This window comes from Gopherus evgoodei, chromosome 22 (genome assembly GCF_007399415.2).
Source record: "Gopherus evgoodei ecotype Sinaloan lineage chromosome 22, rGopEvg1_v1.p, whole genome shotgun sequence".
Lineage (NCBI taxonomy): Eukaryota > Metazoa > Chordata > Testudines > Testudinidae > Gopherus > Gopherus evgoodei.
Genome location: NC_044343.1, coordinates 7,571,119 through 7,596,985, shown reverse-complemented (window position 1 = coordinate 7,596,985; position 25,867 = coordinate 7,571,119). Strand labels below are relative to the sequence as shown.

Below are 25,867 nucleotides of genomic sequence, written 5' to 3'. Positions count from 1 at the left end.
CCAGCAGTGAACAGGCCTTGATTCTGGATGCTACCACTTGCTGTGCACAATCCTTTCCAAACCAGACATCTTGATTTAGGAATGTAAGATTTAACAGGTATGGTGTGGCACCAGGTTGGGCTTTTGTTCCTTTAAGGCCTTTTTTTCAATTAGGAAATGTTGTCCTGAGGGGTTATTTGTATTAGTTACATGCTCACAAGCAATTGGATAATGCAGATCTAGAATCTTTCACCTTCAAGCTTTCAGGTCAAACTCTGCCTGGGTCTGTAGTAACCAAAGTTTCTTACTCTCTGACTGATGGCCTCAATCAATTTCAGTAGACCAGCATCCCATTACCTTAGTTGCCAGTAATTGGCAAATTTGTCAGCAGCGTCAGAGGACAGGAAAAGGATTAATTGGGGGCTGAGGTCTCAAATGCCCTCTTCGAGTTTCACCAAATCAAGGATGAGGGATACTGGCAGGGCTGCGTGGGGAGCTGGCACAGTCTCTGCCTTTGCCTTATCTGTTCTAAGGGTGATGGAGTAATTCATTCTCCAAGGTTTTCACCAACTAATCTCACATCTATACACCCCTGATATCAGCTGTGGGAGTTACAATGTAGATATGCAAAGTTTTAACCTGCTTTGGGAGGGGGAAAATCTGGAGGGGTTGAGAGGGGGAAATTCCTCAGAGCTGGGCACACTGATGGAGGCACTGGACTGATCACGGTGTCTCGAATTCTCTTGCAGTGCACTTGCCGCAAAGACATGGTGAAGATTTCCATGGATGTTTTTGTGAGGGTTCTACAGCCAGAACGTTATGACTTATGGAAACAAGGGAAAGATGGTGCTGTCCTGGACCACATGAAACCCACAGCTCTGACCAGCCCAGAGCTGGATGCCTGGAATGAGACAAAGCCTGAACTGAAAGCTAAGCTGCTCCGCAGGTAAGGAGGGGATGGCATCCACTAGATGCTCATAGTTGTAGTGGCTAGAGTATTTGAGGCGTCTCTGTCTGTCTGAGGGATAGCTGCCAACCCCTGCTGACGAGTGCCTGAGGAGCTGCTGTGCAGTCTTGGTGGTACAGGCTCTGGTGCTGGGGTTAAAATTTCAGTTGCCCATTTCTAACAAGAAAAGTTCATATGGGGCTCAAAATTCCTAGGGCTCACGGGTTCCCATTTATCTAGGCATTTGTACTGCATTAATCACTGTGATATAAGAGCCCTAAAGCAGCTGGCTTGGGTGTAGGGCAAGTGTTGTCAAAAAGGTCCTGCTTGGGACATGTGGTGGCTCAGTGAATTGATATTTCCAGGGAGGTATTTACGGGCAAGTGAGAAGAAGGGTTTACATTTCTCTAACAGCCCAAAGTCCAGTGTCTTGTCCTCCAGTGGTAGCCAGTACTGGCATCTCTTAGACAAACCCATAATTCACCTGGTCCACTCTGCAGTGGTGCATATAGCCCATCTCAGTGATTGGTACAGTATGAATGCGAACATAGACAGACATGGGGAGAAATTGCTTCCTGACTTTTGCAGGCAACTGAAGCATGAGATTTGATTACCTTATTTTGGCTTCTCTAAACCTGAGAGAAACTGTATTCTAGTGTGTACACCTGGGGCTCAGGAGTCAGGACTCCTGGGTTCTGTTTCTAGCTCACTGTGACATTTTGGGCAAGTTACTTAACCTCTGTGCTTGGTTTTACGCATGTGAAATGGTGTAATACTACTTTGCTTCCCAGGGTTAGGCTTAATGTTTGTGAAAGACCTTAGTTGAAGGACACTAGAGAAATTCAGAGAACTCTTAGTATTAGTACTGGCACATATAGATAGACTTGGAAGGATTTTATTGATGGATGTTGGTAACCCTCGATTGCACTGTGCACACACAAACCAACAAAAAATATTTCCACTGAGGATTATCAAAATCGACAGATAGCCACGTTCTTCTGTCTTTGCCTTAAGTTTGATTTAAGGATATTTACTTTATATATTTTGACATATTATGTTGGCAATTTGTGTGTTAATGGTTATAAAACTTTAACTTTTTGAACTTCAGTGTTTACGATCATGAAATCGTTTCCTGAACCTACCAATATTTCTCACAAATGAACATTTAAATTGATAAAATAGAAAAAATGCTTAAAAATGAAAATTGATATTATCTGTCAAAATTACTTTTTAAAAAATTCTGCCGGATGTGTATCTAAAAATCCTTTCCCCAATACATCCCTGATTCTTAGTTTTGCTTAATCTTTTCCCTTTGGACAGATGCCCACATCTCCACTGGCCCTCTTATAGTTTCATCAGAAAGGTCAAGGGTTGAATTGGTCGTGGAAACAGAGCTGCTCTTAGTCCAAGAGTCCAACCCTCTCTGTAAGGGTTGAAGCTCTCTGGCAGGGTTATGTGATGAAATATGTGCTGTTATCAGTCCATGGAGTATCTACTTTGCGGATGGAGGATTTCAGTCAATCTGACACTTTTTAACTAAAACTAAATTAATGCAGTGCAAAAATGTCTTCCCTAGCATATGGAGTAATTTTTAGCAATAAGAGACTGTCTTTGCCATCTGAGACAGTTCTGGTGACACAGAAATATTGTCCTGGATTTCACTCTCCCTGTTGATGAAACTGACCATATAAAATTGTCATTTTAAAATTAGTACCCAGAATTTAAACCTTGTAAATACTGATCTAAAGTCACTTGAAAAGAGTAAGTCAGAACTATTCTATGTCTTTTGGTTGTATAACTCCTTTGCAGTTTTTAAATATTATGGCAACATATATTCTTTGTAAATATAAACTTGTGTGGCCCTCATTCTGAAAAACAGGATTCCATACAGTAAGTACGATAGCTCCATCTACCAGGGAGCAGGAGGGAAAAAGACTATCAGCAACACAAAGTATATTTAGCTAGGCTCCTTCACATTTTCCTCAGTCTTTTTTCCCCCCTCTCTTCTGGAAGCATGGAGTCCTCTGTCTTTTGCTGTGTTTATGTCTAGTTTCGTTTCTGCGTTTATCAAAAGAAAGTAGTAGAGGAAGTGGAGAGAGGAAAATGACCTTTAAAGGATTTATGAAGAATTGTTTTGAGATTGCATTCCCTATGAATGTTGCAGTCTCCCAGTCCACAGGTGGATGACTCCCACTCTTTTCCCCCCTCCCTGTCCTGCTCTCCCCCTCCCCCAGGGCACAGTCTGGTCTCTTCTGTGGGATATGGTTAAAATGAACGAGTTGCTGAACCTCTGATCCAGCCTGAGCAGCCAACTCTGGAAGGCTTAGATGCCTCCAGATCCTCAGGGTGCAGTTCTGGACTCAAACCTCTCCTCCAAGCAAGCCATTACTGGATCTTGGATCCTGATTTCTCAGGGCATGTCTACACATGGAGTTAATGTCCATATGTAGACAAGTCCTTAGCTGTCCCTCCCAGGGACTGAGGGCCCTGAGGAGCCATGACTCCTCTCATTTTCTTTGGGTAATTCTAATTTTTTTTACTCAGACAAGGGTGTGACCTTCAGGCTTCCCTTTTATTTATTCAGTGGGAAAGTTCTATGTTCAGGGAATCCAAGACCTCTTTATTGAGTGGAGGCATCAGCCATATTCTTTCAGGCAACTGAGTTCCATATCTCTGTGCTACCCCTCAGTCCTTGCTTTCACTTTTCCCTCTCTACTTTCCTGCTTTCTGCTCCTCGGTCACATATATCTGTGGGCTTGCTGGTGAGCTCTCAAGGGGTCTGCTTGCTACTGTGCTTCTCTTTTAGCTGCCATGTTTGTGTGATTGCCTTTATTGCAGCACCCTGGAGACCTCCCAGGGGTCCTTGATTCCTTTCCTACTGCCCTTTCACTTCTTGCTAACTACCTTTAAGGGCTTGTCGTCGTTACCGGGATAAGGCGACCTAAGTTATGCTACTCCAGCTACGTGAATAATGTAGCTGGAGTTGACGTAGCTTATTTCGACTTACCCCGGTGTCTTCAATGCTCTGCGTCGATGGGAGATGCTCTCAGCTCCTGCTTCACTCAGTGCTGACTCTAGTCCTTGTTGGCTGGCTTTATCCCCCAGGTTTTTTGTTGGGGTCCAGGTAGTGCTCCTTTTCCAGAAAGGGATTAATTTACCCTTACATGGATCGCTTCCTCATCAAGGCATTTTCTGCCCATGAGCTTTGAGGAGTTGGGTTTTTCCCCAGCTTACACTTTCTATGAATGAAGAAGTTCAGTTCATAGCAATAAACAGTATGGTGCAAGTCTGTCGTCAGAAATAAAGCATGAGGTGTGCTTCTAGTGAAACTCTGCAATGTAAGGTTCCACAGGGGCAAAAGCCAATATTCGAAGTGCCATCAAGTTGAGCATAAGACCTTGGTTCACTTGGCCAGTTAAGGCTTTCAAATTGCTCTAGCTTTGACTTTCAATGGGAGCTAGGTGCCTAATCTGCTTAGGCCTTTTAAAAAAAATTCTGCTAGGTATTTGCATCTAAGCACCTAAAATATAAATTATCCCTAGTTTCCAGATCTTTTATATAGATTTAGTTCCTTGCCTCAGCAACTCCTGCATATGGAGCTTCATATTGTAGTTGGGATGAAGTATATTGTAACACTGTGGCCTAAAAGCTGCCTTAATCTTGTCTGCTTCTGTTGGCAAAACAAGAGTTTAATAGCTTCTAAAAGAATCATTACTTGATTACAAGACTTAATACGGCCTCCCTTTTGTCTGTTCATGAACATATTTCTAGAGTCACTGCTACCACTTGGGTGGAGGCATCTGATGTGGTTGACTTGATTTATGGAAGGCCGTGATTCTGCAGCTGTGTAATTCACCCTTTGGCAGAGTACTGTACTCCAGAATCTAAGATTTCATTTAAAAAAGAGTTTCTCTCTCGCATGGCTGTAAAAATAACCTTAAATATGTGAGCTGAATGCAAACCAATGTGGTGATGTCTGCAGGCATCTACAGACAGCCTGAAACTATAGTATACGGGGCCGTTGTTTTAGGTAGAGTCACCCTACGGTGCTGTGACCACCATCACTCCTCAGTGGTTAGATCTTTCCTTACTTTATAAGGCTGATTTTGGTTGTCACATAAAACCTACATTTTGTTCTCCCTGCTTATCACTTCTGCTTGCTGTATGGAATCTTGTTTTGTAGGATGGGAGAAGAGTGGGCATGCTACAAGGGAAAGATTACATACCAGTAATTGTTGTTTGTAGTCCCCCCTTTTCTCCCATCTTCACTTCCTCCCACCACTTATACTCCGTTGCTCTTTTACACACATGTATATGTCTCTTAATTCCGTTTGTTTTTGGGGTGCTTTTTAAATGTTTTGAGGGAAAAGGAGTGGAACGTGGCTGTATAAATCTCCTGTGCTTTACGGTCTTTTTGACTTAGCTTCCTAGCAGGTGGCGCGCTAATGTTTCGCTCTACTGGAATCTTGTTTTGTAGGATGGGAGATGAAGAGGAGGACAACAAACAAAATTACCGGTATGTAATTTCCCTTTTTCCTTCCCTGTTTGCCTGAGGTCCCCATTATGAAAAAGGAAGAACATTACTTTATAGCAGTGATAGAAGGGATACTGAACTCTTCAATAACGGACTGCTGGACAAAACAGAACCCAATCCCAAGGCTCTGATAGTATGGATGTGAGCCACAGCATAAATACTTAGTGAGAGAATCGTCTGACTGCTTTAGGGATGTTTGAACCACACCTTCTTGTTCTCCCCCATACTTTCTTTGGTGGGAGGAGATTATCTGATGATTAGCCATTTGTTCCACTGCTCCATTCGCTAACCCTGGTGATAGGCATTTATGCTATGCTCATATAATCCAATTCTAGCTTCTCTGGAAGAGAAATAGCATGGCCTGAATTCCAGACATACATTCAACAGCAGGAAGTTAGGAGTATCTCTGGGTTTTTAAATCCTTTTTCCTAGTGTGGGAATAGCTTCTCATTTCACTCTATCAAATCCCTTCATAATTTTGAATATCCCTGTCAGGTGATTTAATGCTGACATGTCTGACTGAACTGAGCTCATTGTGATGCTGGATTTTAGATGGTTGTCAATGTCAACTGTATTTGCCACACTGGATTTATAGTCAGGATTCAGTTTAAAATAGTTTACAACTGTGAAAGTTTTTCAACAACCTGTGCAAGAAAACATTCCTACACTACCCTCTAAGACCTTGATTACCTTTCTTTTGGTTTTGCCTGCTTTGCTTTTCACTTGAATAGATGAGTAATTGGAATGCTGTAATTAAGGATGCTTTATCGGAAGAAGCTTTTCCTGTTCTATTTTCTGACTCTGCCCTGTAGCTGTAGCATAGAGCCACATCCCAGAATCCCTTGAATGACTTTCTCTGTCCTTTTGTCAAACTACCTCTGCTGCATTGCCCATGTTTACGTCATTTCTGTCTGCAAACTAATTGCCATCAATCTGCCCTCACAAGTAACCCTGTTTTATTTTCCCTCTTTGGTAAACAGTCTCCTGTTTTTATTTAATCTGAAGATGTTTTCCTGGGTTGGCGAGGTCTTTGTTGTTTCAGTAATACCAGTCTTAATCTTGAACACCTGTAGCTGTAAAATCAGCAGTTGAGTCATGTAAGATCGCAGTGGCATGGAGTATATTCAGGTACTGTCTCTGAGGCCTCCTTTGTTTTACCTTTGCTTGATTTCCGAATAGTGTGCAGCTCCTTCTGTCAGGAGAGAGGCTTTCCAGAAGCTCTGTTTGTCCCATTCTAGTTCTGGTTCGTCCTTCTGAATGTGCAGCTGATACACTGAATAAACCTAGGCTAGTGAAGATGCTGCCCTGACATGGTATTTGCATAATGGTTGATTGTGGCTAAAGCTAATTGGTCAACAGAGTGGGTTGCCAATAAACAGCGGCTGCATTCCAAAAAGTTTAATTGGATTAGAAGGTTTTATAAATGAGCTGCCAATAGGAGAAGCAAATGGGAACTGGAAGGAGAATGGTTTCTCCCTTGGTCATGCTTTTTTAAGAGGAAAAGTCTTTGTAAAGAGGAAATTGAATTACGATAGAGATTTCATGTGCCCAGATAGAAGCCAAAAGAGCCAGTGTGTGTGTTCTCTTCCGCATGCTCTCCTGCTTTCCCTCTCCTATTCTTTTTTCTTTTCCCCACGATGCTTGCTCTGCAATATGCAGGCTAGTTCTCTCCCCTCATCTAGTATTGTGCAATGTTAGAGCATTTCCGGAGATGGCTCCACTTCATCTGAAATTTATTTAAATTGATAACACCAGCAGAATATTAATCACAATAGACGAATGTTTCTCAAACTGGGGTCACCGCTTGGGTAGGGAAAGCCCCTGGCGGGCCTGGCCAGTGGGAGCCGTGATCGGTTGGACCTGCAGACAGGGCAGGTAACCAAACTGGCCAGGCCCGCCAGGGGCTTTCCCTACCCAAGCAGCGATCCAGTTTGAGAAACACTGCAACAGACCTATAACTTTTTTTAAAATCCTTGAACAAAGAGTTAGGTTCATTTTAAAAAACAGTGTCTGAGACAGTCTTCACTAGGAAGCCTGATGAGTGAGTGACTGTTTAAAAACTTGCAGACCTAATGTGTCTGTTATCTTAAATCCAGGCATTACTAGCACCTAGGCAAGAAAGAGGTTGCTTGTATTAATTGGAGCTTATCCCTGCTTTAGGGTAGCCCTGTGTTGTCCTCCAGGACTCTGCCATTCCCTTTTGTTGCTTTGTGTCATTCCTGCCCCCAACTTTCCTGCATACAATAATTGTCCTGTTACTTTAGAGAAAACTGAGTGGTGTGGGGAAATTCTGTGAATGCCCATTTTATATGATGGTCTTAAAATACTTCAATTAGGATAATTTTACAGGTAGTTGGCTTCTTAAATATTGCTCCATCTCAGAGCCGATCTTCCTAAAATGATTTCAGTCTCTTCCTTCTCCCACATAAGCTTCAGCATGGTCTGGTTGTCAGAACACCTGGGTTCTTTTCTCTGGACTGTGACTGAGTTACTGACCTTCTGCAGGGTCATTTAACCTTTGTGTGTACATTGGAAATGATACTTGCTTCCCAGGTGTGTTGCGAATGTTAATATCGGTGTACAGCACTTTATGAATGCTAAGTGGTATTCTTTTCTCTCTTTCTGTTTGCTCCCCACACCCTTCTTTCTCTGTGTGAGCCTACTACTTAGCAGTGAAGCCCCTCAGTGAACCTGGGCTGCTGTAAAATGTCCACCTACCTGTGTCCACTCTGCACGTTGCTTCCCAGATGATTCCAAAATCTCTGTGATGCATTTTTCAAGCTGTTGAACACTTGGTCCAATGACCTCACTTCGCCATATTCTCTATATGTTTACAACTCCTGGATTGAAATAATTCTACCTGAACACCCCTGCTTCCCTCACGAGGGTGAAGTGTATCTTGTTCTGTGAGTTTGTTCAAACTCTTCAGTTTAAACTACTCCTTAAATCACATTGAAACAGATCTCTTTTGAAAAGAGGCAAATGCCGCCTTTCTGGCTTTTTCATCCTTTCCAGATAGTTTTCAAACCCTATAATCAGCTAAGTGCTCCACACTGCGAGCTTTCCAAAGCGGTAATGTTCTAATGGAAAGATCACCTTAATTTCATGTGGTCATGTAGATTATCTGCCCATGGCTTCCTTTTAGCTCATTTTACAGTCTGACCGTTTCTGATATTGGAAATGTGTCCAGGTAGGTAACATAGTCTCTTTCTTCTAGTAATGTCAACCCCTCTACTTGTAACTCCAGAAATACAATTTCATCAGATGGGGAGTGCTGTCTTTTTTTTTCTCCCCTGCTTATATCCCTGCAGCTTCAGGAGGGAGAAGAGCACTGCAAAACCTTTATTGCATCCAATATGAAGTTAAAGCTTTACAACCTGTTGCAGCCTTTGTGCCATGCTTGTGAATAATAGGGGTAAAAGACATCCTTTACCACAAATAGCCTCCAAAACTTGATTCTACTTTACCAACTACAGAAGACTTAACGTCTAACAGAATTTTGTTCATTTCTCTCCCATCTGAGGAGGTGGTGTGTTTTCAGGATCTTAGTGAAGAGAAGAGCTGTGATCCTTCTGGGTTCAGCTGAATGCTCTGGCTAATGAAAGTCTTGCAGGTGTGAAGTTTACATCTATACTTAGAGGGCGACCATATGGTTAGAGTCTAGCAATTATAAATTACTGTGCACGTTGATCAACTTTCTTCTGTATTATTCATTATTTCTCAGGTTGTTTTTTTTTCTTTTATGATTTGTTGCCTCATTAAGAGCTCTGTTAACTTCATTCTACTCCCAGTCTAATTAGCAGCTGAGTTTATGGACAGGATCTGTGGATGTGAAGCTGGATTCCAGCTCCTGTAGAGTCTTGGGCAGATGAGTTGTCATAGATGGCATTGCGTTCCTTTGTAATGTGGTGGCAGATTCAGTGGCATGGAATGGGGATGCCATATGGAAGCTGGTACTTTCGAAAATCTCTGCATGCTAAAATGATGATGAAAGTCTCAGCTCTCTGAATCAGTTTTTGCCGATAAAGGGTTTTGTTAGGCTCAGAGATCTATTTGAGATATTATTTTAAAAACTAAATGAAATGTGGCTCCTAAACTGGAGAGATGCCCTGGTTTCCTGTCCCCTAGGTGCTCAGGGTCACTATCTGCAATCTTCCCCCTCTTGGACTTCATCAGCAAGCCATGTTGCTCTCAGTAAGGGTGTTGCCTCCATTAGGCCTTTAGTGTCAAATTGATGCTTGATATCTAATGTGCTTCTTTAGTTAGCCTTCCCCATCACCCTTGAGCCTTGTGAATTGTACTGCTACTGTGTCAAGTTTCTCAAAAAGCCATAGACTGTCTATATTGACTTAGTGTAGTACCCTAAGCAGTCCATGCCTTGCTTTTTAAAAATTGGCAGCACTTGGTAGTGTCTGCTAGCTGGATTGTCTTCCTTTGCAGAGTACCTTCAGATTCCTGTAGGGAGGCAAATAGACATCTAGAAAGAGACGAAAAGGCGGAGTGCAGGCAGAGAACAAAATATATGACACTTTCCCCCCTACTTCTATAGAAGTTTGCAGAAAGTGGGCAAAAAGAAGCTTAGATTAAAAATATGTGTTTAAAATTACTGTAACCACATAGCATCAGTTTACATTAATGGTGAAAACTTTCTTGGAGAATTTAGGGACTCCTCGAATTAATAGTCTTTCATGGCTCCTGTGAATGGATCTTAGATATTGTGCTGTGTTCAGGGGCTTGCCTGTTCAATTTTAGACGTCTGCTCGGTCCTGCGGCTGGCATAGGCCATGTGTTAGCCAGCCTGTGTTCTCTCTTCCCGGGAAGAATGATTTCTATAATGAGCCCTTGCAAGACAGTACTATCATTTATGAGCTGAAGACTGTTTCTTTATGTGAAACATTATTTCTGCTCTTCCAGGTCTCACAGAAAAGAAGTCAACCAGAAGGCATAAACAGAGGATCAGAAGTCTCTTGGGGAAGTCATAGCTAGGAGACTGCCCTGGAAGAAGTCAAATGAAGGAGAGGTGAAACGAGGACCAGGACCTAGATGAAGAAGAAAGAGTAAAGTGACTGAGGGGGGTGAGAAGGTACGAGTCAGTTCACTGATGGGCACATTGTTCTTAAACAGAAATGGAGCAAACTGGTTCTCCAGAATGCATTTTTAAATAAGTTATCTAGCGTTGTTTATTCCTCCTGAAAAATCAGTGGAGTCTTTCCCTGTATTAAGTCTGTACTTTCTGAGATACACCATCATTGACAGTAGCAATTGATTTTTCCCTCTAAGAATGCAGTCCAAATAGCTTTCTTGGCAGGGCTTGGTAGTTTTGCCAAAGCTATTAGTTTTGTAAAAATATAATTACAAGAGTAGTATTTTTTTAAATATTGCATAAAGGAATGACTCAGTACACTTTTGGTCCCTTCCTGTGAGAAGGAATGTTTTGTGCATTCTTGTGGGCATTAGATTCCCCCTTCTCCCCCCCCAAGGAGGCTGCAAATAAAGCTGATCTTTAGATGCGTGAGATCCCCAGGTGCGATAGGAGTGAGGGCAGAAATTTGACTGAGCTTCTTTTTTCCTCCAAACCATCTGGTGGAGGGGAGAGATTAGATTTATCTCTGAGTGGCTGAGCTAGCAGAAGTCTCTGGGATCCCCACAGAATCAGCACAAGTTCCAAACTTTGCATCAGGAGAGGAAGTGTTGTCTAGTCTGATCAGGGAACTGGGAGTGAAGACAAGGGCTGCTTTCCCCAGCTTTGCCACTGAACCTCCAAAAGTGTTTTGGCAAGTCACTTGGCCTCACTCTGGCTGCTTTTTACAAATCCATTTGGTGGTTGTGATATTTATTAACCTTGCAGGATTGTTGTGAGAAATGTTTTTGTAAAGTGCTTTAAAAGCCTTGGTTTAGAGGCACCATGTCAAGGAGAAAGTATATTGAAGGTTTGGCACAGTGTGTGGCCTGGCTTGCGGCTGCTGAGTGATCTGTTTCTCTCTAGGTCACATGATATGTGTTGATGCTCACTGTTGAAGAACCAAGTCTTTTCTTAGAAATCTGTAGCTCTTCCCACAAGGGGCCCTTTCTGTTGCCACTAAAGCAGTGTGTCTCAGTGCTGTATTGATTGTGGCAGTTCATCCTGCTGGTAAGCTTTTCCTTCACCTGACTTTTTGGAGGAACTCTAAAGCACTTAACAAACATTAATGGATTCATCTTCATATAGTGTATACCCCCTTATTATTCCCAATTAAATTTGGGGGAAGACTGAGGCAGCAGAGGTTTAAATGTCGTGGTGACAATGTCACACAGGAAGTCTGTGGAAGACCTGGGACTAGATCCCAGCTTCCTGATGTCGTCCCATGATCTGTCAACTAGACAGTGCTCCCTCCAGCTCCAAGGAAGATAAGATGATGTGGAATATTGGCATATGGAGAAAGCACAGCACAGCACAGCATGAGGAGGTACTACCTGTCACTCCATCCTGAAAATGCCAGTAGTGCATTAAACTATACACTTGGCTTATGTAACTGTTAAACTCATACTGCTTGTAATAAATGGGCTGAAAAAGCTGATGTCTCATGGGAGACTAGATATAAGTGGCAGGGACCGATCTGAGATCCTTAGACTGGAAGAGAGGAGAGAAGAATGGCTGTGTTCTAGATGAGCAGATTTTTAAATCACACACTTAGCTCTGGTGTTGAAAACTGCTAGCTTAGAAGGGACAAATGGCATTTTCAGCACCATTGCAGAAAATTTGACAAGCAGCTAGTCTGTTTTCAGTGCAATTTCAGGGGGACACTCTGCTGATAACCATTGTCAGCAATGAGTCAGTGTCTTAGGGTATGACTGCACTACCTGCCAGATCAGTGGGCAGTGATCAATACAGCGGGGACAGATTTATCGCATGTAGTCTAGACGGGATAAATCGACCCCCGAGTGCTCTCCCGTCGACTCCTGTACTCCAGCGCCGCGAGAGGCGCAGGCAGAGTTGACGGGAGCGGCAGCAGTCGACTCATTGTGGTGAAGACACCACGGTAAGTCGATCTAAGTACGTAACTTAGATCGATCCTCCCACCCAGTGTAGACCAGGCTTAGTGCAGTTTCTTAGGGCTTTTGAAAAAGTTAAATACACCTGATTTTGCCCATCTTCTTGCATGCCATACTCTGCATTCTCATCCTAAAGCTTCATACAGATTTCAGCTAAATGATTTGATTTTCCTTTGTTTACTTTTGAAGTCTGTACAGAGTGCAGAAGAGAGCACCTGGCTGACCTGAGCAAGTAGTTGCATGTTTTCCTCCCCCTTTTTCCTTATCTCCTTCCCACCCCAGCTTCCTCATTTTGCTTTAATTTTTAGTCTGGGTGTAAAGGGATTTTCCACTTATACCAGAAAAGAGAAGGAAAGCAGGTTGGGAGAGGGAGGAGGAAGAGTGGGATTCTTCAGAGATCACTGGCAGCTTTCAAGAAATAAGTCTGTTTCATGTTGTTTTGGATGTCTTGAATATTAATAGTTGTGGTTTTAAGGGTTTCTCACCCAGAAACTTGACAGTGTTTTCTCTTTGCCTTTTATGACTAAGCTTTGTTAGTAATTTATCATTTCAGTATCAATGCTTTCAGAATTTCCTAGCACATTTCCTTATGACTAGAAGTTAAGGAGAATGCCTTCCAGCTCTGCTCCTCTCTCTCAATGAGTTAGAAAGAAGGTAATGCATGTACCAACAGGTGCTGTCTGCCATGCTGTGCATGTTATCAGTGCTGCAAGGCTGGGATGTAGACTCCTGTGCTTCACAGGAGAACCCTGTCTTTTGTTATGAAAAGAAGCAATGAGGCAGCTAACTGTGAAGTAGTTATATATGTATTTTATTGTGCACCACTTTGCATTTAAAGATGACACAACCACATTAATCCTATTGCATTTTACAATTGCGCACTCTCTCTCTCTCACATGAAGTAATGCTTTGGTTAGAATGCCCACGATTTGTATTGCCATGTCCTCTGGTGCCTGTAATAATACCTTTTTATATGTTTATAAAATAACGGATTAGACAGCCCTGCAATACCTAAACACTACAGTTCAGTCAAGAGTACAGTAGTCATGTCATCTTGAATTCTTTTATTGCCAGGTAGGACATCACTGAGTGTCACTCTGTTTACTTCCAGCATTGTTTGGGGTGGGATAAATAAAGTTCCTGGGACACAGTAGTCCTGTCATAATGTGATACAAAATCATGTCTCGACACCACATCAAAATGTGTTAAGGTAGTGTTGACCAGCAAGGTATTTCAGATCACTTTCTAGCATCCTTTCGGACAGGCACCCCTGTCAGAATGAAAACTGTTCTTTATTATTATTATTATTAAAGTCAAATGTCATGCTAGCTACCACCTGCTCCATAGAGAGTCAGTACTGCTGCTTCATTTGACCACACATGGCTGCTGGAAGGTTCTTCCTTCCCCTAGGGTTCAGTGTGCCACTGTTGTATCACTTCTAGCTTCTGTTAGCTTGCAAGTTTGAGACCCAGTTGGGTTCCCTCACATATAATTTGAGGGGTGTAAACATAAAGGATGGAGAGGACTGTTTTAGGGTGTGGAGTCCACACCAAGAAGTAATTAAATGAAGATAAGAAAGTGAAAATGAAACTATTACTGGAAGGAGACAATGAAATAGTCTCCATGACTCCTAGAGAGAGTCTCACACTGTGGGATAGTCTCCAAAGTGGACAGGTGAAAGCCCTGTCATTTGGAACACTTAAAATGATTTGGACAAAACACTACAAATCACTTCATGGAGCAATGCAGCATTATTAGAGGGATGCAGTGGAGAAAGACTTGCTAGGTTTCTCACATCTCTAATTCCTGTTGTAGTTCTATGATTGCTGTGCTGCTAGATTGACCTGTCCATCTTATAGTTCCTTAAATTGTATTGTCGACAACTTAAAAAACATTCAACTACAGCTGGTCCTGAATTGCTGCTGCTAATGTCTGTCTCCAGTCTTCTGTGCCAGTGCAGATATTTGGGCTTATAGTTGTTTCTTTGTAGTTGATGAAGTTATTACTCTTCAGAGTTTTCAAATGTGGATGCCTAAAGTTAGACTCCTACATAAGTAGCCTGATTTTTCGGAAGTATTGAGCATCTGCAATTTCCATTGAAATTGGCCTACATTTTCTACCTGCCTCTGCCCAGCCAGCTCCCCCTCCAAAAATGAAACTATGATTGCATTTTTAAAGTTTTTGTGTCTACTTGCTGTGCTATTTAGATCCATCTTCAGTGAATGAATAGCTACCCAGGGTCCCTACACTAATCCATTGTAGTGAAAAGGTAGTGATTTAAAAATAAAGACCTCTTCTACATCTGTAAGTGCTCCTGATTAACAGATTTGCCCTTCAAATCTCACTGTTATTCCTGGATTCTGGTGTATCTTTCAGATATACCTGTAAATTACATCTTTTGTCGTCTTAACATTTAAACTTTTGAACATAGGCCTGGATACCAGCTGCTATCAAATTAGCCTGTTTAGAAGTCAACAAAGCCAGTGAATGACTTTCATTTTGTTGCTTGGGTAGAGAACTCTCTGAGCGTATAGAGAGTACATATGATCTGTTCTTGCGTGACTGAGGAGAAATCCAATTTGACTTTCATTCAATATGTTTTTCTCTCTAAGGAAATTCAGTATTGCTTTCTGTGTGATACTACAAACTAGTTTATCTGAAGTGCTACTTACACAAATACAACAATAACTATTTGGGCTGGCCTTGTAACCAGTTTTATAAATTAGTATAAATAAAACCCTCAGAACACACACTCCTGGGAAATGTCCAGATTTAGATGTCCACCTAAAAGACTTCAGCAGGGATTCTTACAGCTTCATCTTACTCTGGGTTTAATCATTTTTAGAGTATCACATTATTCAGTGGCAGCTTATCTGATTTTCTGCAGTGAGCTAAGCCTGGCCAGTGGGTTTTGCTACTCTTTTTAATGGCAGATTCTGAGCTTGGGAGTTGGTCGGTAACCTTCGTTATTAGGGTAACGTTCTCTCTGTCTCTGCTCCCACTTCTGGGTTCTGGTTTTCTCCCTCCCCTCCCCATCCTATTAGTAGGGAGAGTGGCCTTTTGCAACAGAGTCATCCAGCCCTAGCAGCTGTAGTTGAAAAACAATCTTTTATTAAACAAATTGTGGGCTGGCATTGTCTGTGGAACATCTATTATTTACTTTCCTTTGAGTGGACTGATAACTTTATTCATGAAATGTGGGGAGGGGTGAGCATGGGGAGCATAATTCACTGCAGATGCAATAAGGGAAACAGTCAAGACATCTTCCATCCTGACCCAGAGATGCTCACCAAGGCCCAGGAGGCATTTTAATCATGGCTGTTCTGGAATGCTCTGAAATCAAATTGGCTCAATCATTTTGCAGGGTTATATTAGGAGTGAAGGTGGGGAGAGAGGAGAGAAGGTGTCTGTTTTATGGGTGGTCCCCGTCTCTGTAGAAAAATATTGGGGGATCTGTCTGCCCAAGAAATTTGTGTGCTGTCACCGCTTTGTAAGAGAGACGTGACAATATGCAGATAAAATGAATGGCGAGGTCTCGGGAGGGAGAGATGAAAGCAAGCGTTGAAAATGCGCAGAACAGGAGCCACTACTGAGATGGTGTTGGTAATAGACCTTGTTCAGTGCTGTTTGATTCATGGTTTAAAGCCATCTTTCTAAGGACCTTGTGCTAGAAGTCTTTCAGTAAAGAGATTTAGGTGGCTTGGTTCGATGCTTCATTTCCCAGGGTTGTTGACTGCAATGGATATACAGTAATACTCACATACCAGCAATGCTTTTACATGGAGGGAACAGTAATTGGGGATGATTTTGAGATGAGGCATGAAATGGGATATGGAAATCCCCCAAATACATGTTGTTCTGCTCAGAGTTTGTCAAAGGCAACAACACTGTCCTTCCACCTCTGGACTATGACCCTATCAAACCGGAATCCTAAAATAAAGAGGCCTACTTACATGTGACTTAATTGTGGGGATTTTGGGGCCAAATGGGCATATTTTCCAGCTCAGGTTTTGTCAGGGTGCCAGGAAGTGAGTGAGATGCTTCAGTGTTTAGTGTCTTGATTCATACAAGCAGCAAAGAATCCTGTGGCACCTTATAGACTAACAGACTTTTTGGAGCATGAGCTTGCGTGGGTGAATACCCACTTCGTCTGATGAAGTGGGTATTCGCCCACGAAAGCTCGTGCTTCAAAACGTCTGTTAGTCTATAAGGTGCCACAGGATTCTTTGCTGCTTTTACAGATCCAGACTAACACGGCTACCCCTCTGATACTTGATTCATACACTTCCTTAAGTGGAAAGAATTTTCTGACATTGTTACATTGGTTTCTGCTAACTATCACTTCCCCCAGTGAATAGTAAGGCAAATGAGAAACCATGTGAAATAGCTAATGAGGGAAGTACGTAGAACTTGCCTTCGCTTAATCTTCTATTCCAGTGCTGTAACCCAGTCAAGTTGGGTTCTAGGATCAGAATTCCAGTTAGCTTGATGTCACTCTCTGCCTAGGCTGATGACTGGTATTGGGTAACTCACTTATATTAATACAACATACATGTGAACCTTGAAGCTCTCAGTCCAGTCTCTGGTGGACAGGTGTCTTCTGTCCCCATTGACATTCACATTGGCAGTCTCAGCAGGCAGGTCAAAGACTGAATAGGACACAGGCAGAAAATGAGCTTCTGATTTCTAGAGCCAGTCCTTTGGTGTCAGAGCTGAGGGGCAGCATTGTGTATCTTGCGTGGCCAGTGCCTATGCTGCATCTCTTTCAAAGATGATGGAGTTTCTATTGCCTGTCCTGTTAATCCAGTGCTTTTTGACCAACATTAAACTCATTTGTACACGGGGGAAGGTGAAATAAAAGAAAGTCCTGACATTTCAGCATGTCAAGTTGATTCTTGCCCGTTTCTTTAACAGGAGACAGTAAGGTAAAGGGCCGTCCCCCAAAAGTAAAAGGTGAGAGAAAGAAGAAGCACCCTCACCATCAGCACCACCACCACCATCACAGTCATCACCTACAGCCACCTCAGCCTCCTTTGCGGCAGCAGCTGCTGCCACCTCCACCTCCACCGGCACAGCAGCAACCAGCAAAGGAAGAGGCATCAGCAGCACAGCCACTGATTCCTGTAGCAGCACCAGCATCTGCCACTCCAGAGAAGAGCTTACCCTCTGCTCCCCTCAACATCGTCCTGCCCTCAGAGGTACCAAGCGAGGAGGATGATTTTAAGCCCCGACCCATCATTCCCATGCTTTATGTGGTTCCACGGACCAAAAAGGTGGTCTTTGAAAAGGAGCGTATATCCTGCCAGCAGGCCTTTGAGCAGTTTGCCACACAAAAAGGCCAGGTTTGGCGGGAGCAGGTGGTCCCTTTGGAGCTCACTGTGAAGGAGGAGGAGAGCAGAGAAGTGGAAAATGCAGATGTTGCCCCTGAGGTCAGTGACTTACAGGTATGTTCCAGAAGGAGGGTTGGGTAGCACCTGCTGCTGATGTAAGTAACCATTGATTATCAGGAGATCAATAAATATTGCTTCCAGGGAAAGTACTGATGGGACAGCAGTATGCCTCATGGGATCTGAGCTAAAATTCTGTAATGCTTTGGAGCAGTGGTTTTCAACATGTACTCTTAGGGTTACACAGCGATCTTCCAGGAGGTGTACATCACCTCATCTAGCTATTTGCCTACTTTTACGGCAGGCTAACTTATATTCCAATTGATTCATTTTATAATTATATGGTAAAAATGAGAGAGTCAGCAATTTTTCAGTAATAATGAGCTGTGACACTTTTTTATATTTTAAAGTCTGATTTTGTAAGCAACTAGCTCTTAAGTGAGGTGGAACTTGGGGGTACATAGGACAAATCAGACTCCTGAAACGGTACTACAATAGTTTGGAAAGGCTGAGAGGACTTACTTCTAGCCATGTGGGTTCTCCCTCTTTTCCTCCCCAAATCTGACTCTGCTGTGTCTTTGAGCTCTTAAGGACCATTCCCCACATTATACAATGGAACAAAACACAGTGTTCTGTTGTGCAGCATTTTATCTTGTTCTCTTGTATAGCAATGCAATGTACTGTGCCCCACTTATGCCTTTAGAGTGTAAGCTTTTCTTTGAGGGACTTGCATCTTGTGCAGAACCTCATACACTTATTGGGACTTCCTTTGCATGTGGGATAGCTGCAAGAATTGATGTATCTAGGTCCTCTGGAAAATTAATTGGTTCTATAGAACTTTACCCCAGCAAGCTTTTGATTCAGCTTGCAATGGCATGTTGTGTGGTGGAAAGTGGTACGTTGAACCTAAATCTAGGAAAAGGCCATAATGATGCTAGTTGGAAGAGGGAAATGTTTTTAAGAATTTACTGACTCTGTCCTCTGCCCCCCACTCCCCATTTTTCAAAGAGATGCCAAGCCCTGGGATCCTGTTTGACTCAATACTGAATATAGTCTGAACAGGAACTATCAGTGGCACAAAAGCCGCCACCTTTCACCTTCAGCTTGCTAGGAAACTCTGCCTCTCCCCGCCTAGCCCCCCGGATGAGGCGCTTGCCACAATGAACAATGCCACAGGCCTTGTCTACACTAGAGAAATCAATCAGTGGTATTTCAACACTTGGTTTTATCACCAGTTGTTCAGCTGCCCATTTGAGTATTTCCACATTGGCAATGCGGCACCAAGTTAAAAGCCCCTACAATTTTGCTGCTGTGCTGGCTGTGGTGCCATACCCACTGGGAATGTATCTGAGTTCCCAGCACTGCTGTCTGTCATCGTGCTATATTGGGAAACATTTGCCATGCCACTGAGGACCTAGGAGGGTTGTGGGAGGGAGAGGTTAAACTCCTATAGTCTTTGGGACACTCCAGTAACTGGCTGTGGGGTATTCCAATATTTACCTTGTAGCCGGTATTAGTTCCAAACTGTTTTTGGAACGTGTAGGCTAGCTCAAACACTCTCAAGTGTGTCCCGCACCTATGAAGAAAGGTTTATGCTAGAGTTTAGGAAAAACTACCGCGAGGCAGTAGAGGTAGCTGTTGAGATGCAGTGGATTGTTTTTCAAGACCTCGTGCTGAGTGTTGGAGACCAAAAGAATAGTACCTGGAGTCACCTGTCAACTTGGACTTTCAGAGTACATTTCTCTGATTTTATTCCTGAATGAGTTTCCAATGGTGGGGAGAGATGCTTTGGGCCATGCGCACGAGCACAAAGTGGTGGGACCTGAATGTGCTTGTGATCTGGGATGTCCAGCAGTGACTTCAGAATTTCAGGAAGAAGAGAGACTTTCCTGGACCTCTGTGCTGAGCTCACCCGGGCATTACAACACCAGAATGCTCATTTCTCCAGGCTGATGGAGGATCTCAGTGACAGCAGTGTGCGAGCTAGCTATCCTGGTCAGCTACCAGTCAGTTAGGATCAGTTTAGGGTCTATAAGTCCACTGTAGGCACTGTTGTGACAGAGGTGCCCATGACCATGTACTGCAAGGAGCATGTGGTCAGTGTGCAGGACATTATGGCAAGCTTTGAACCATTATTTCCTCAGTTGTACCAGTGCATTGATGAAACACAGCTGCTATCTCAGCAAAGCCTTAGAGTGCTTTAACAGAAAGAGGTAGCACTCCTTTTGATGCAGGTCACTGTATATCATTGTAGTCAGTTCATATATGTATCTGTGTTGGCTGGCCTGAGAAGGTGCAAGTGATTCTCAGACCCATCCATTTTCCACAAAATTAGACCTCTGTTCCTGCCCCCCAGTTGAATTGAAATTAGTTAAATCACTGTCTCTAATGCTATTCTGCATATGTGCTTCCCTGGTTTATGAAAACAAATCCACAAGGGAATGGAAGACTCAGCTATACCCTGAGGAAATGAAGGATATCAGTGGAGTCAGTGACAGATTGAAGGCCACCTTGCAAGAACTGTCTGGACAAACTTCCTTATTATCCCTCCTGCTTGTTGTGTTTTGCACAATATACCTGAAAGAGACTTAAAGATGACTGGAGTATACAGTCCTAGACACTTGCATCAGGCCATGCACATGTGGAGGCAAGAGTTACTGTTAGCAGAGTCACCAATAGGAGGGCTACTTGGATCAGGGGTGCTCTGTGCACCTATTCTGAAAACAGGGCAGTCTATATTTCATTGTCAGTATGTTGTGACCTCTGTATTCATTTGCTGTACGAAGATAATAAGGGAATGTGTGTGCGCCCAGGGGGGATGTTATTTTTATAGCCTTATATATTTTAAGGCCAGAAGGGACCATCATGATCATTTAGTCTAACCTCCTGCACATCACAGACCACAGAACCTCACCCATCCATTCCTGTAATAGACCTGTAACCTCTGGCTGAGTTACTGAAGTCCTTAAGTCAAGTGAAATCTGTTATGCTAGTGATATACATTGCCTTTCCATTGCATTGCTGCATAGACAAATACATTCTAAAATGGCCTTAATGTATATTCTGAAATGTAATAGTGTATTAACTAGATCAGATCTGATGCCCCAAGACACACATACAAACATCCAAACTTAGAATGCTTTGTGAGGTAAATCTGACAAGTTTTTTTCATAGTTGGATGTAATACTGTTCGCAAACGTTCTCCTTGTCTTGAGTGAAAAGTTTCTGATACAGCTGGGATCATGATGTGGGAAGAAGCTCCTGATAAGGGATATTTTCAGTGTTTTAAAATGCAGGATATTGGGCAAGAACAGGGAGTCCTATAGCAAGAAGTCCTGGAGGGCACATCCCTTCCATAAGCCTGGAATGCCCCTCGATAAATTCTCGGGAATTACAGGAGAGAAATTCCAGCCTCATATACCTGTCCATGTGTGGATCATCATATGCTGGAGAAACAGAGCAAGGCTCATGACTCACAACTTTTCCCCTTGCAGCTGGTAAAATTTCTGCTACTCCCATCAGTTCAGCAGATATGTTGTACTTGGTCTTTGGCTTTCTGTCTTAGGCTGGGTTGGTGTTAGTTTGGTGTCATCGTCCAGGTTGGCGGACTGTTTTGCTTGTCTATTAGTCTTGGCTGCCAATAGTCAACTACTGTCAAAGGGTAAAATGGTGAGAAAGCCAGTAACCATAATAACCCTTCAACATTCTGTTGCATTGCAAGGCTTCTGTGATGTCTGTCTTGCCCTTGTTTCCAGTTATTAAGTACGATCAATTGTACAGTCTGTCCCAGATGGTGAGCAGATTGCCTGTTGCCCCCCAGTATTGGGCTGCTGTGTAACCCAGGAGCGTTTTTGTGATGTGGTTTTGGGAGGCGGATGGGGAGACGGGGGTAACTTTTCAATGACAAATACAGTAACAACCTTAACCTATTACAGGCTGCCCTACCCCTGGATGATATCACCTTGAGGAGGATTCCCAAAAGGCAGCGAAGGGAAATATTCAAGAGAGTTAGCGGCAAGCCGGAGAGATACGCTGCAGCTTTATTTTCCCGTATGGTTCCCCCTGATAAGCTGAGGGAATGGCGAGGCACTGTTAGCTATCATGGGGGCAGAGGGAAATGTGCTTTGCCATGCAATACGGTGGCCCGATTAAAACATCTTTTGTATAAGCGTTTCTCAGATATAGTGTCTGCAGACTGGAGGAAGATCAGGGCTAAAATCGACAAGCTGCTGGAGCTGTGATTGGCTGCACGTGGTGCCTGCACCTCTGACTACTATGTAGCATGGAATGCACTTCACTTTTATTCTTAATGCCATACTGAGGACAGTGATGCTGCCTTTGAATCACTAACCCCCTGTGCTGTAAATTTCAAAGCAGACCAACTTGTGCTCTAATGTATGTGCCTTACACCAAAGAGAGCCGTCGATACTGTGATTACCAGTGCATGCTGCTGGGTGGCAAGTGGGCTGGCAGATACAATAGAATGTAAATGCTTTGGCCACAGCCTGTGTGGTTTGTGCTGGAGAAATAAAATGCTTCTGTTTTTATGCTGCTTACGTTGTGGTCTCTTTGTACCTTTTTTTAATTTGGTTTTATTTTTTGCTGCTTGTCCTCTGTTTTGGGCGTGGCTGCGTGGTATCACTCTGCCGCTTAACCTGCCATTTCCTCCTGGCCTGGTGCATCTGGCAGGAGGTGGGAGATGATAGGGGGAGTTGGTTCATTAGATGTGGGAGCGTAGGGGAAAAAAGGAACATATAATGAGGTGGAGATGATGGAGCAGTTGATGATCACATTCTTATGTAGCTATGTCTACCCTGCCACAAATGCTAATGGTAGCAGCCATGTGAACCCCAAGCATGTTCCCCAAACATGTTCTTTGATTTTTAAGCTGCTTAGCAGCTAGAGTTATAATCTGGCAATGCCAGCATTACTCTGTATGACCTTCACTGCCAACGGGTCCTGGCTGATGAGGTCTAACTCATCTATTCCCTCCCTACGTTTGGGTTTTCCTGCCTGTCGTTTTCATCCTAGCTGATCCATCCCCCAGAGTTCCACTGCTGTCTGCAGCAAAGTTGTGGTGGTGAGTCTTTGGCTGGAGATCTGGTACAGATCCTGTTTCCTTTTTTTTTTTTAACACTGTGTGTGGGAAACATCAGAGTGACTTCTATTATTCTTAGTTTTCCAGTCCTTTTGTCTCAAATCCTTGCCTTTCTCCTGCCATTCCTTATTTGAACACTTGATGCCGGTGTGGCTAGCTGCTCAGACAAGCTCCTACAGACCGTGGCATTCCTGTGATATGTTCCCAGCTGGGAAAGGGCATGCTGATTGCCTCACTGTGAGGGGATAGTGTAAAGGTTTTCCTGGGACTGGGCAGTAGAACACCAAAGCATCGTATTTCTGAACTCTCTTTCTCAACTTTATAGCGGGAATATGGTTGTCAGAGCCCTGTTAGCCAGGGATTTTCTCTGGGAACACTCCAGTACCATGATCATGATGGGATGGTCTTTACTGGAGGATCTTTACAACACTGCATGAGTGGAAATCAGTGGAGATGGGACCAGATGTCGGCTTTAACACCTGTTAACAATTTTGAGTATAGTAGTGTAAGAAAAGTGAAATACGTTTTGGATTGGACACCTTGACTCAAGCCCTAACCAAATGACCCTGTGCAAATTGTTGAATTCATTCTTGAACTTCATGGCCTGTTGTTGTTACCATGGGACAAGACGATGACGACGACAACAACAACAGTTGCAATCAGTTAGAGTTGAAATAGTGTTCCAGAAGTCGCTTGCGCTGAAAATGACTTATCAAACTCCAGGCAGTGCTACGCGTGTGGGTAGGTGGTTTCTTGTGGAGCTGATCCTTGAACTGTGGCATGCAGAAAGATGATCAGAGAGGCCAGTTTTGCGGTGGCTGATGCACTAGGGGACAGCAGTGAGAAACATGCTGTAGTGGAATGGGTCTACTTGGGTGCTCAGTTGAATTAGCATTGATTGAAATGTACTACAAATTTTTTTTAGGGTAACTATCATTGATGCCCGGCAAACAATCAATTAAAGCATTGTGTGGATGCAGGGGTACTTTCCACCAGTTAAAAGGCATTGCAATCTATCATTTTTCTCTAGTGTAGACAAGGCCTTGGTCACCTCCAGGATAGGTGACTGAAACTCAGTATATCTTGGACTGAATGTGGGTAAAATGCAGATGTCTCAGTCTGTGCAGAATGCAGCTCCTTAGCTCCTCAATGGAGTGGGTCACAACAGGCCCATCTGGAGTGTAACCGCTTCAAAGGCTCACTGCAAGACCTCACTCTTTGACAAAGCACTTTCATTACATCCAGCATGATGATGATGGTGCGTGTGTTTGCAAAGCTACCTTGTCCAGGGAGAGGAGAAGAGCAGAAAATTCCTTTGTAGATTTCAAGGATCTATACCAGGGGTTGGCAACCTTTCAGAAGTAGTGTGCCGAGTCTTCATTTATTCACTCTAATTTAAGGTTTCACGTGCCAGTAATACATTTTAACATTCTTAGAAGGCCTCTTTCTATGTATCTATAACATATAACTAAACTGTTGTATGTAAAGTAAATAAAATTTTTAAAATGTTTAATAAGCTTCATTAAAAATTAAATTAAAATGAAGATCCCCCCGACTCGTGGCCAGGACCCGGGCAGTGTGAGTGCCACTGAAAATCAGCTTGTGTGCCACCTTCGGCACTCGTGCCACAGGTTGCCTACCCCTGATCTATACCTTCAGACTTCATTTGCCTTAGATATTGTGGTAAAGGGCACTATAAAAACTCCCTGAGTTAGATAAGAATTTCACTCAAGGGAAGAATTTTTACCCTGAGGTTTCCAGCTGAAATGCAGGCACCATGTTATATGACTAATCACACCTTTCAGAGGCTAGTGAAACTGGTGAACTCCATTTGACTTTGAGACTATTCTGGGTAGAGGAAAATGTTGTCATTTACCTTTACCTGGCATGATTTTATGGGAGGGTGTTGGCCTTATCTACCAAAATTACCTCTAGGGAGGTCCTTGGTGATTCTGCCCAAAGGCTATGATGATTTTTGTGTGGAAGTTAAAGTTCCCATCCTGGGGAATTAACTTGAGTTGGCCTCTGTTGCTCCCCTGAGTTCTGGGATTCCCACATAACATGCTCTGGTTTGTTTCAGGCCACGTCTGCTTTTTCAAAAATGAAGATGGAGATAAAGAAAAGTCGCCGTCACCCACTGGGGAAACCACCAACCCGTTCCCCATTGTCTGTGGTTAAGCAGGAGGCCTCAAGTGATGAGGGTGAGTGCAAATGGCTGTCGAGAATACTGATATGCCGGGGTTACTTGCTTAACCAGCCAGTCGCTTGACAAGCCCAGACAAATCGTTGGGGTGGTCATAAATGGGACACCATAGCATGAGATTCTTCTGCATTTTGCTTAATTGGTGACGGCCTCTATGCACTCAGAAGGAAGTGTTGGTGAACGCTAAACCCAGCTCTAGTTTGTTTTTCTGACTTTCTGGGTGAGACCTGTTAGCTACAGGAGATGGGGGGGGGGAACATCATGGGAAAATTTGGGAGAATGATCTGGGCAATGAGTGTTTAAATTCCTGTTTGGAGACAGGCTGTGGGTGCAGTGGAGAGGGAGGAAGGGCAAGTTCTTTGATCTTACTCAAAAGGCTACATCGGTTGATAGGTCAGGACTTCAAAACACCTGCCTACAAAATCACTTTCAGATGGTCAAGCTGTACTTGACACTTCTGTCCAAAGGAGGTTTCTGTGCTCCCTGGAAGAGCTTTCTGTTCACAGCTGTTCTTGCCGCACTGCTAAGCGGAAGTAATGCAGTTTGGAGTCTTAAGCTATGTCGACACTACAAGCTAGGGTGTAATTCCCTTACCTATGTTGTAACAAAGCTGGTTCTGGTGGGACCCAACTGAGAGTGCCAATTCAGGACAAATTGCTTAAAACAAGGCAGTTACAGCCCAAGGCTG

General features: G+C 43.3%; 1 protein-coding gene across 1 annotated transcript in view; it reads left to right on the top strand.

Annotated features, from left to right (window-relative positions):
- Positions 1–25,867, top strand: part of KDM4B (lysine demethylase 4B) — a 168,234-nt gene that overhangs the window by 110,461 nt on the left and 31,906 nt on the right. The window contains 5 exon segments of the mRNA XM_030540250.1: positions 729–925; positions 5,403–5,441; positions 10,374–10,538; positions 17,404–17,935; positions 25,057–25,177. Of these exon segments, the coding sequence (XP_030396110.1) occupies positions 729–925; positions 5,403–5,441; positions 10,374–10,538; positions 17,404–17,935; positions 25,057–25,177 (1,054 nt within the window).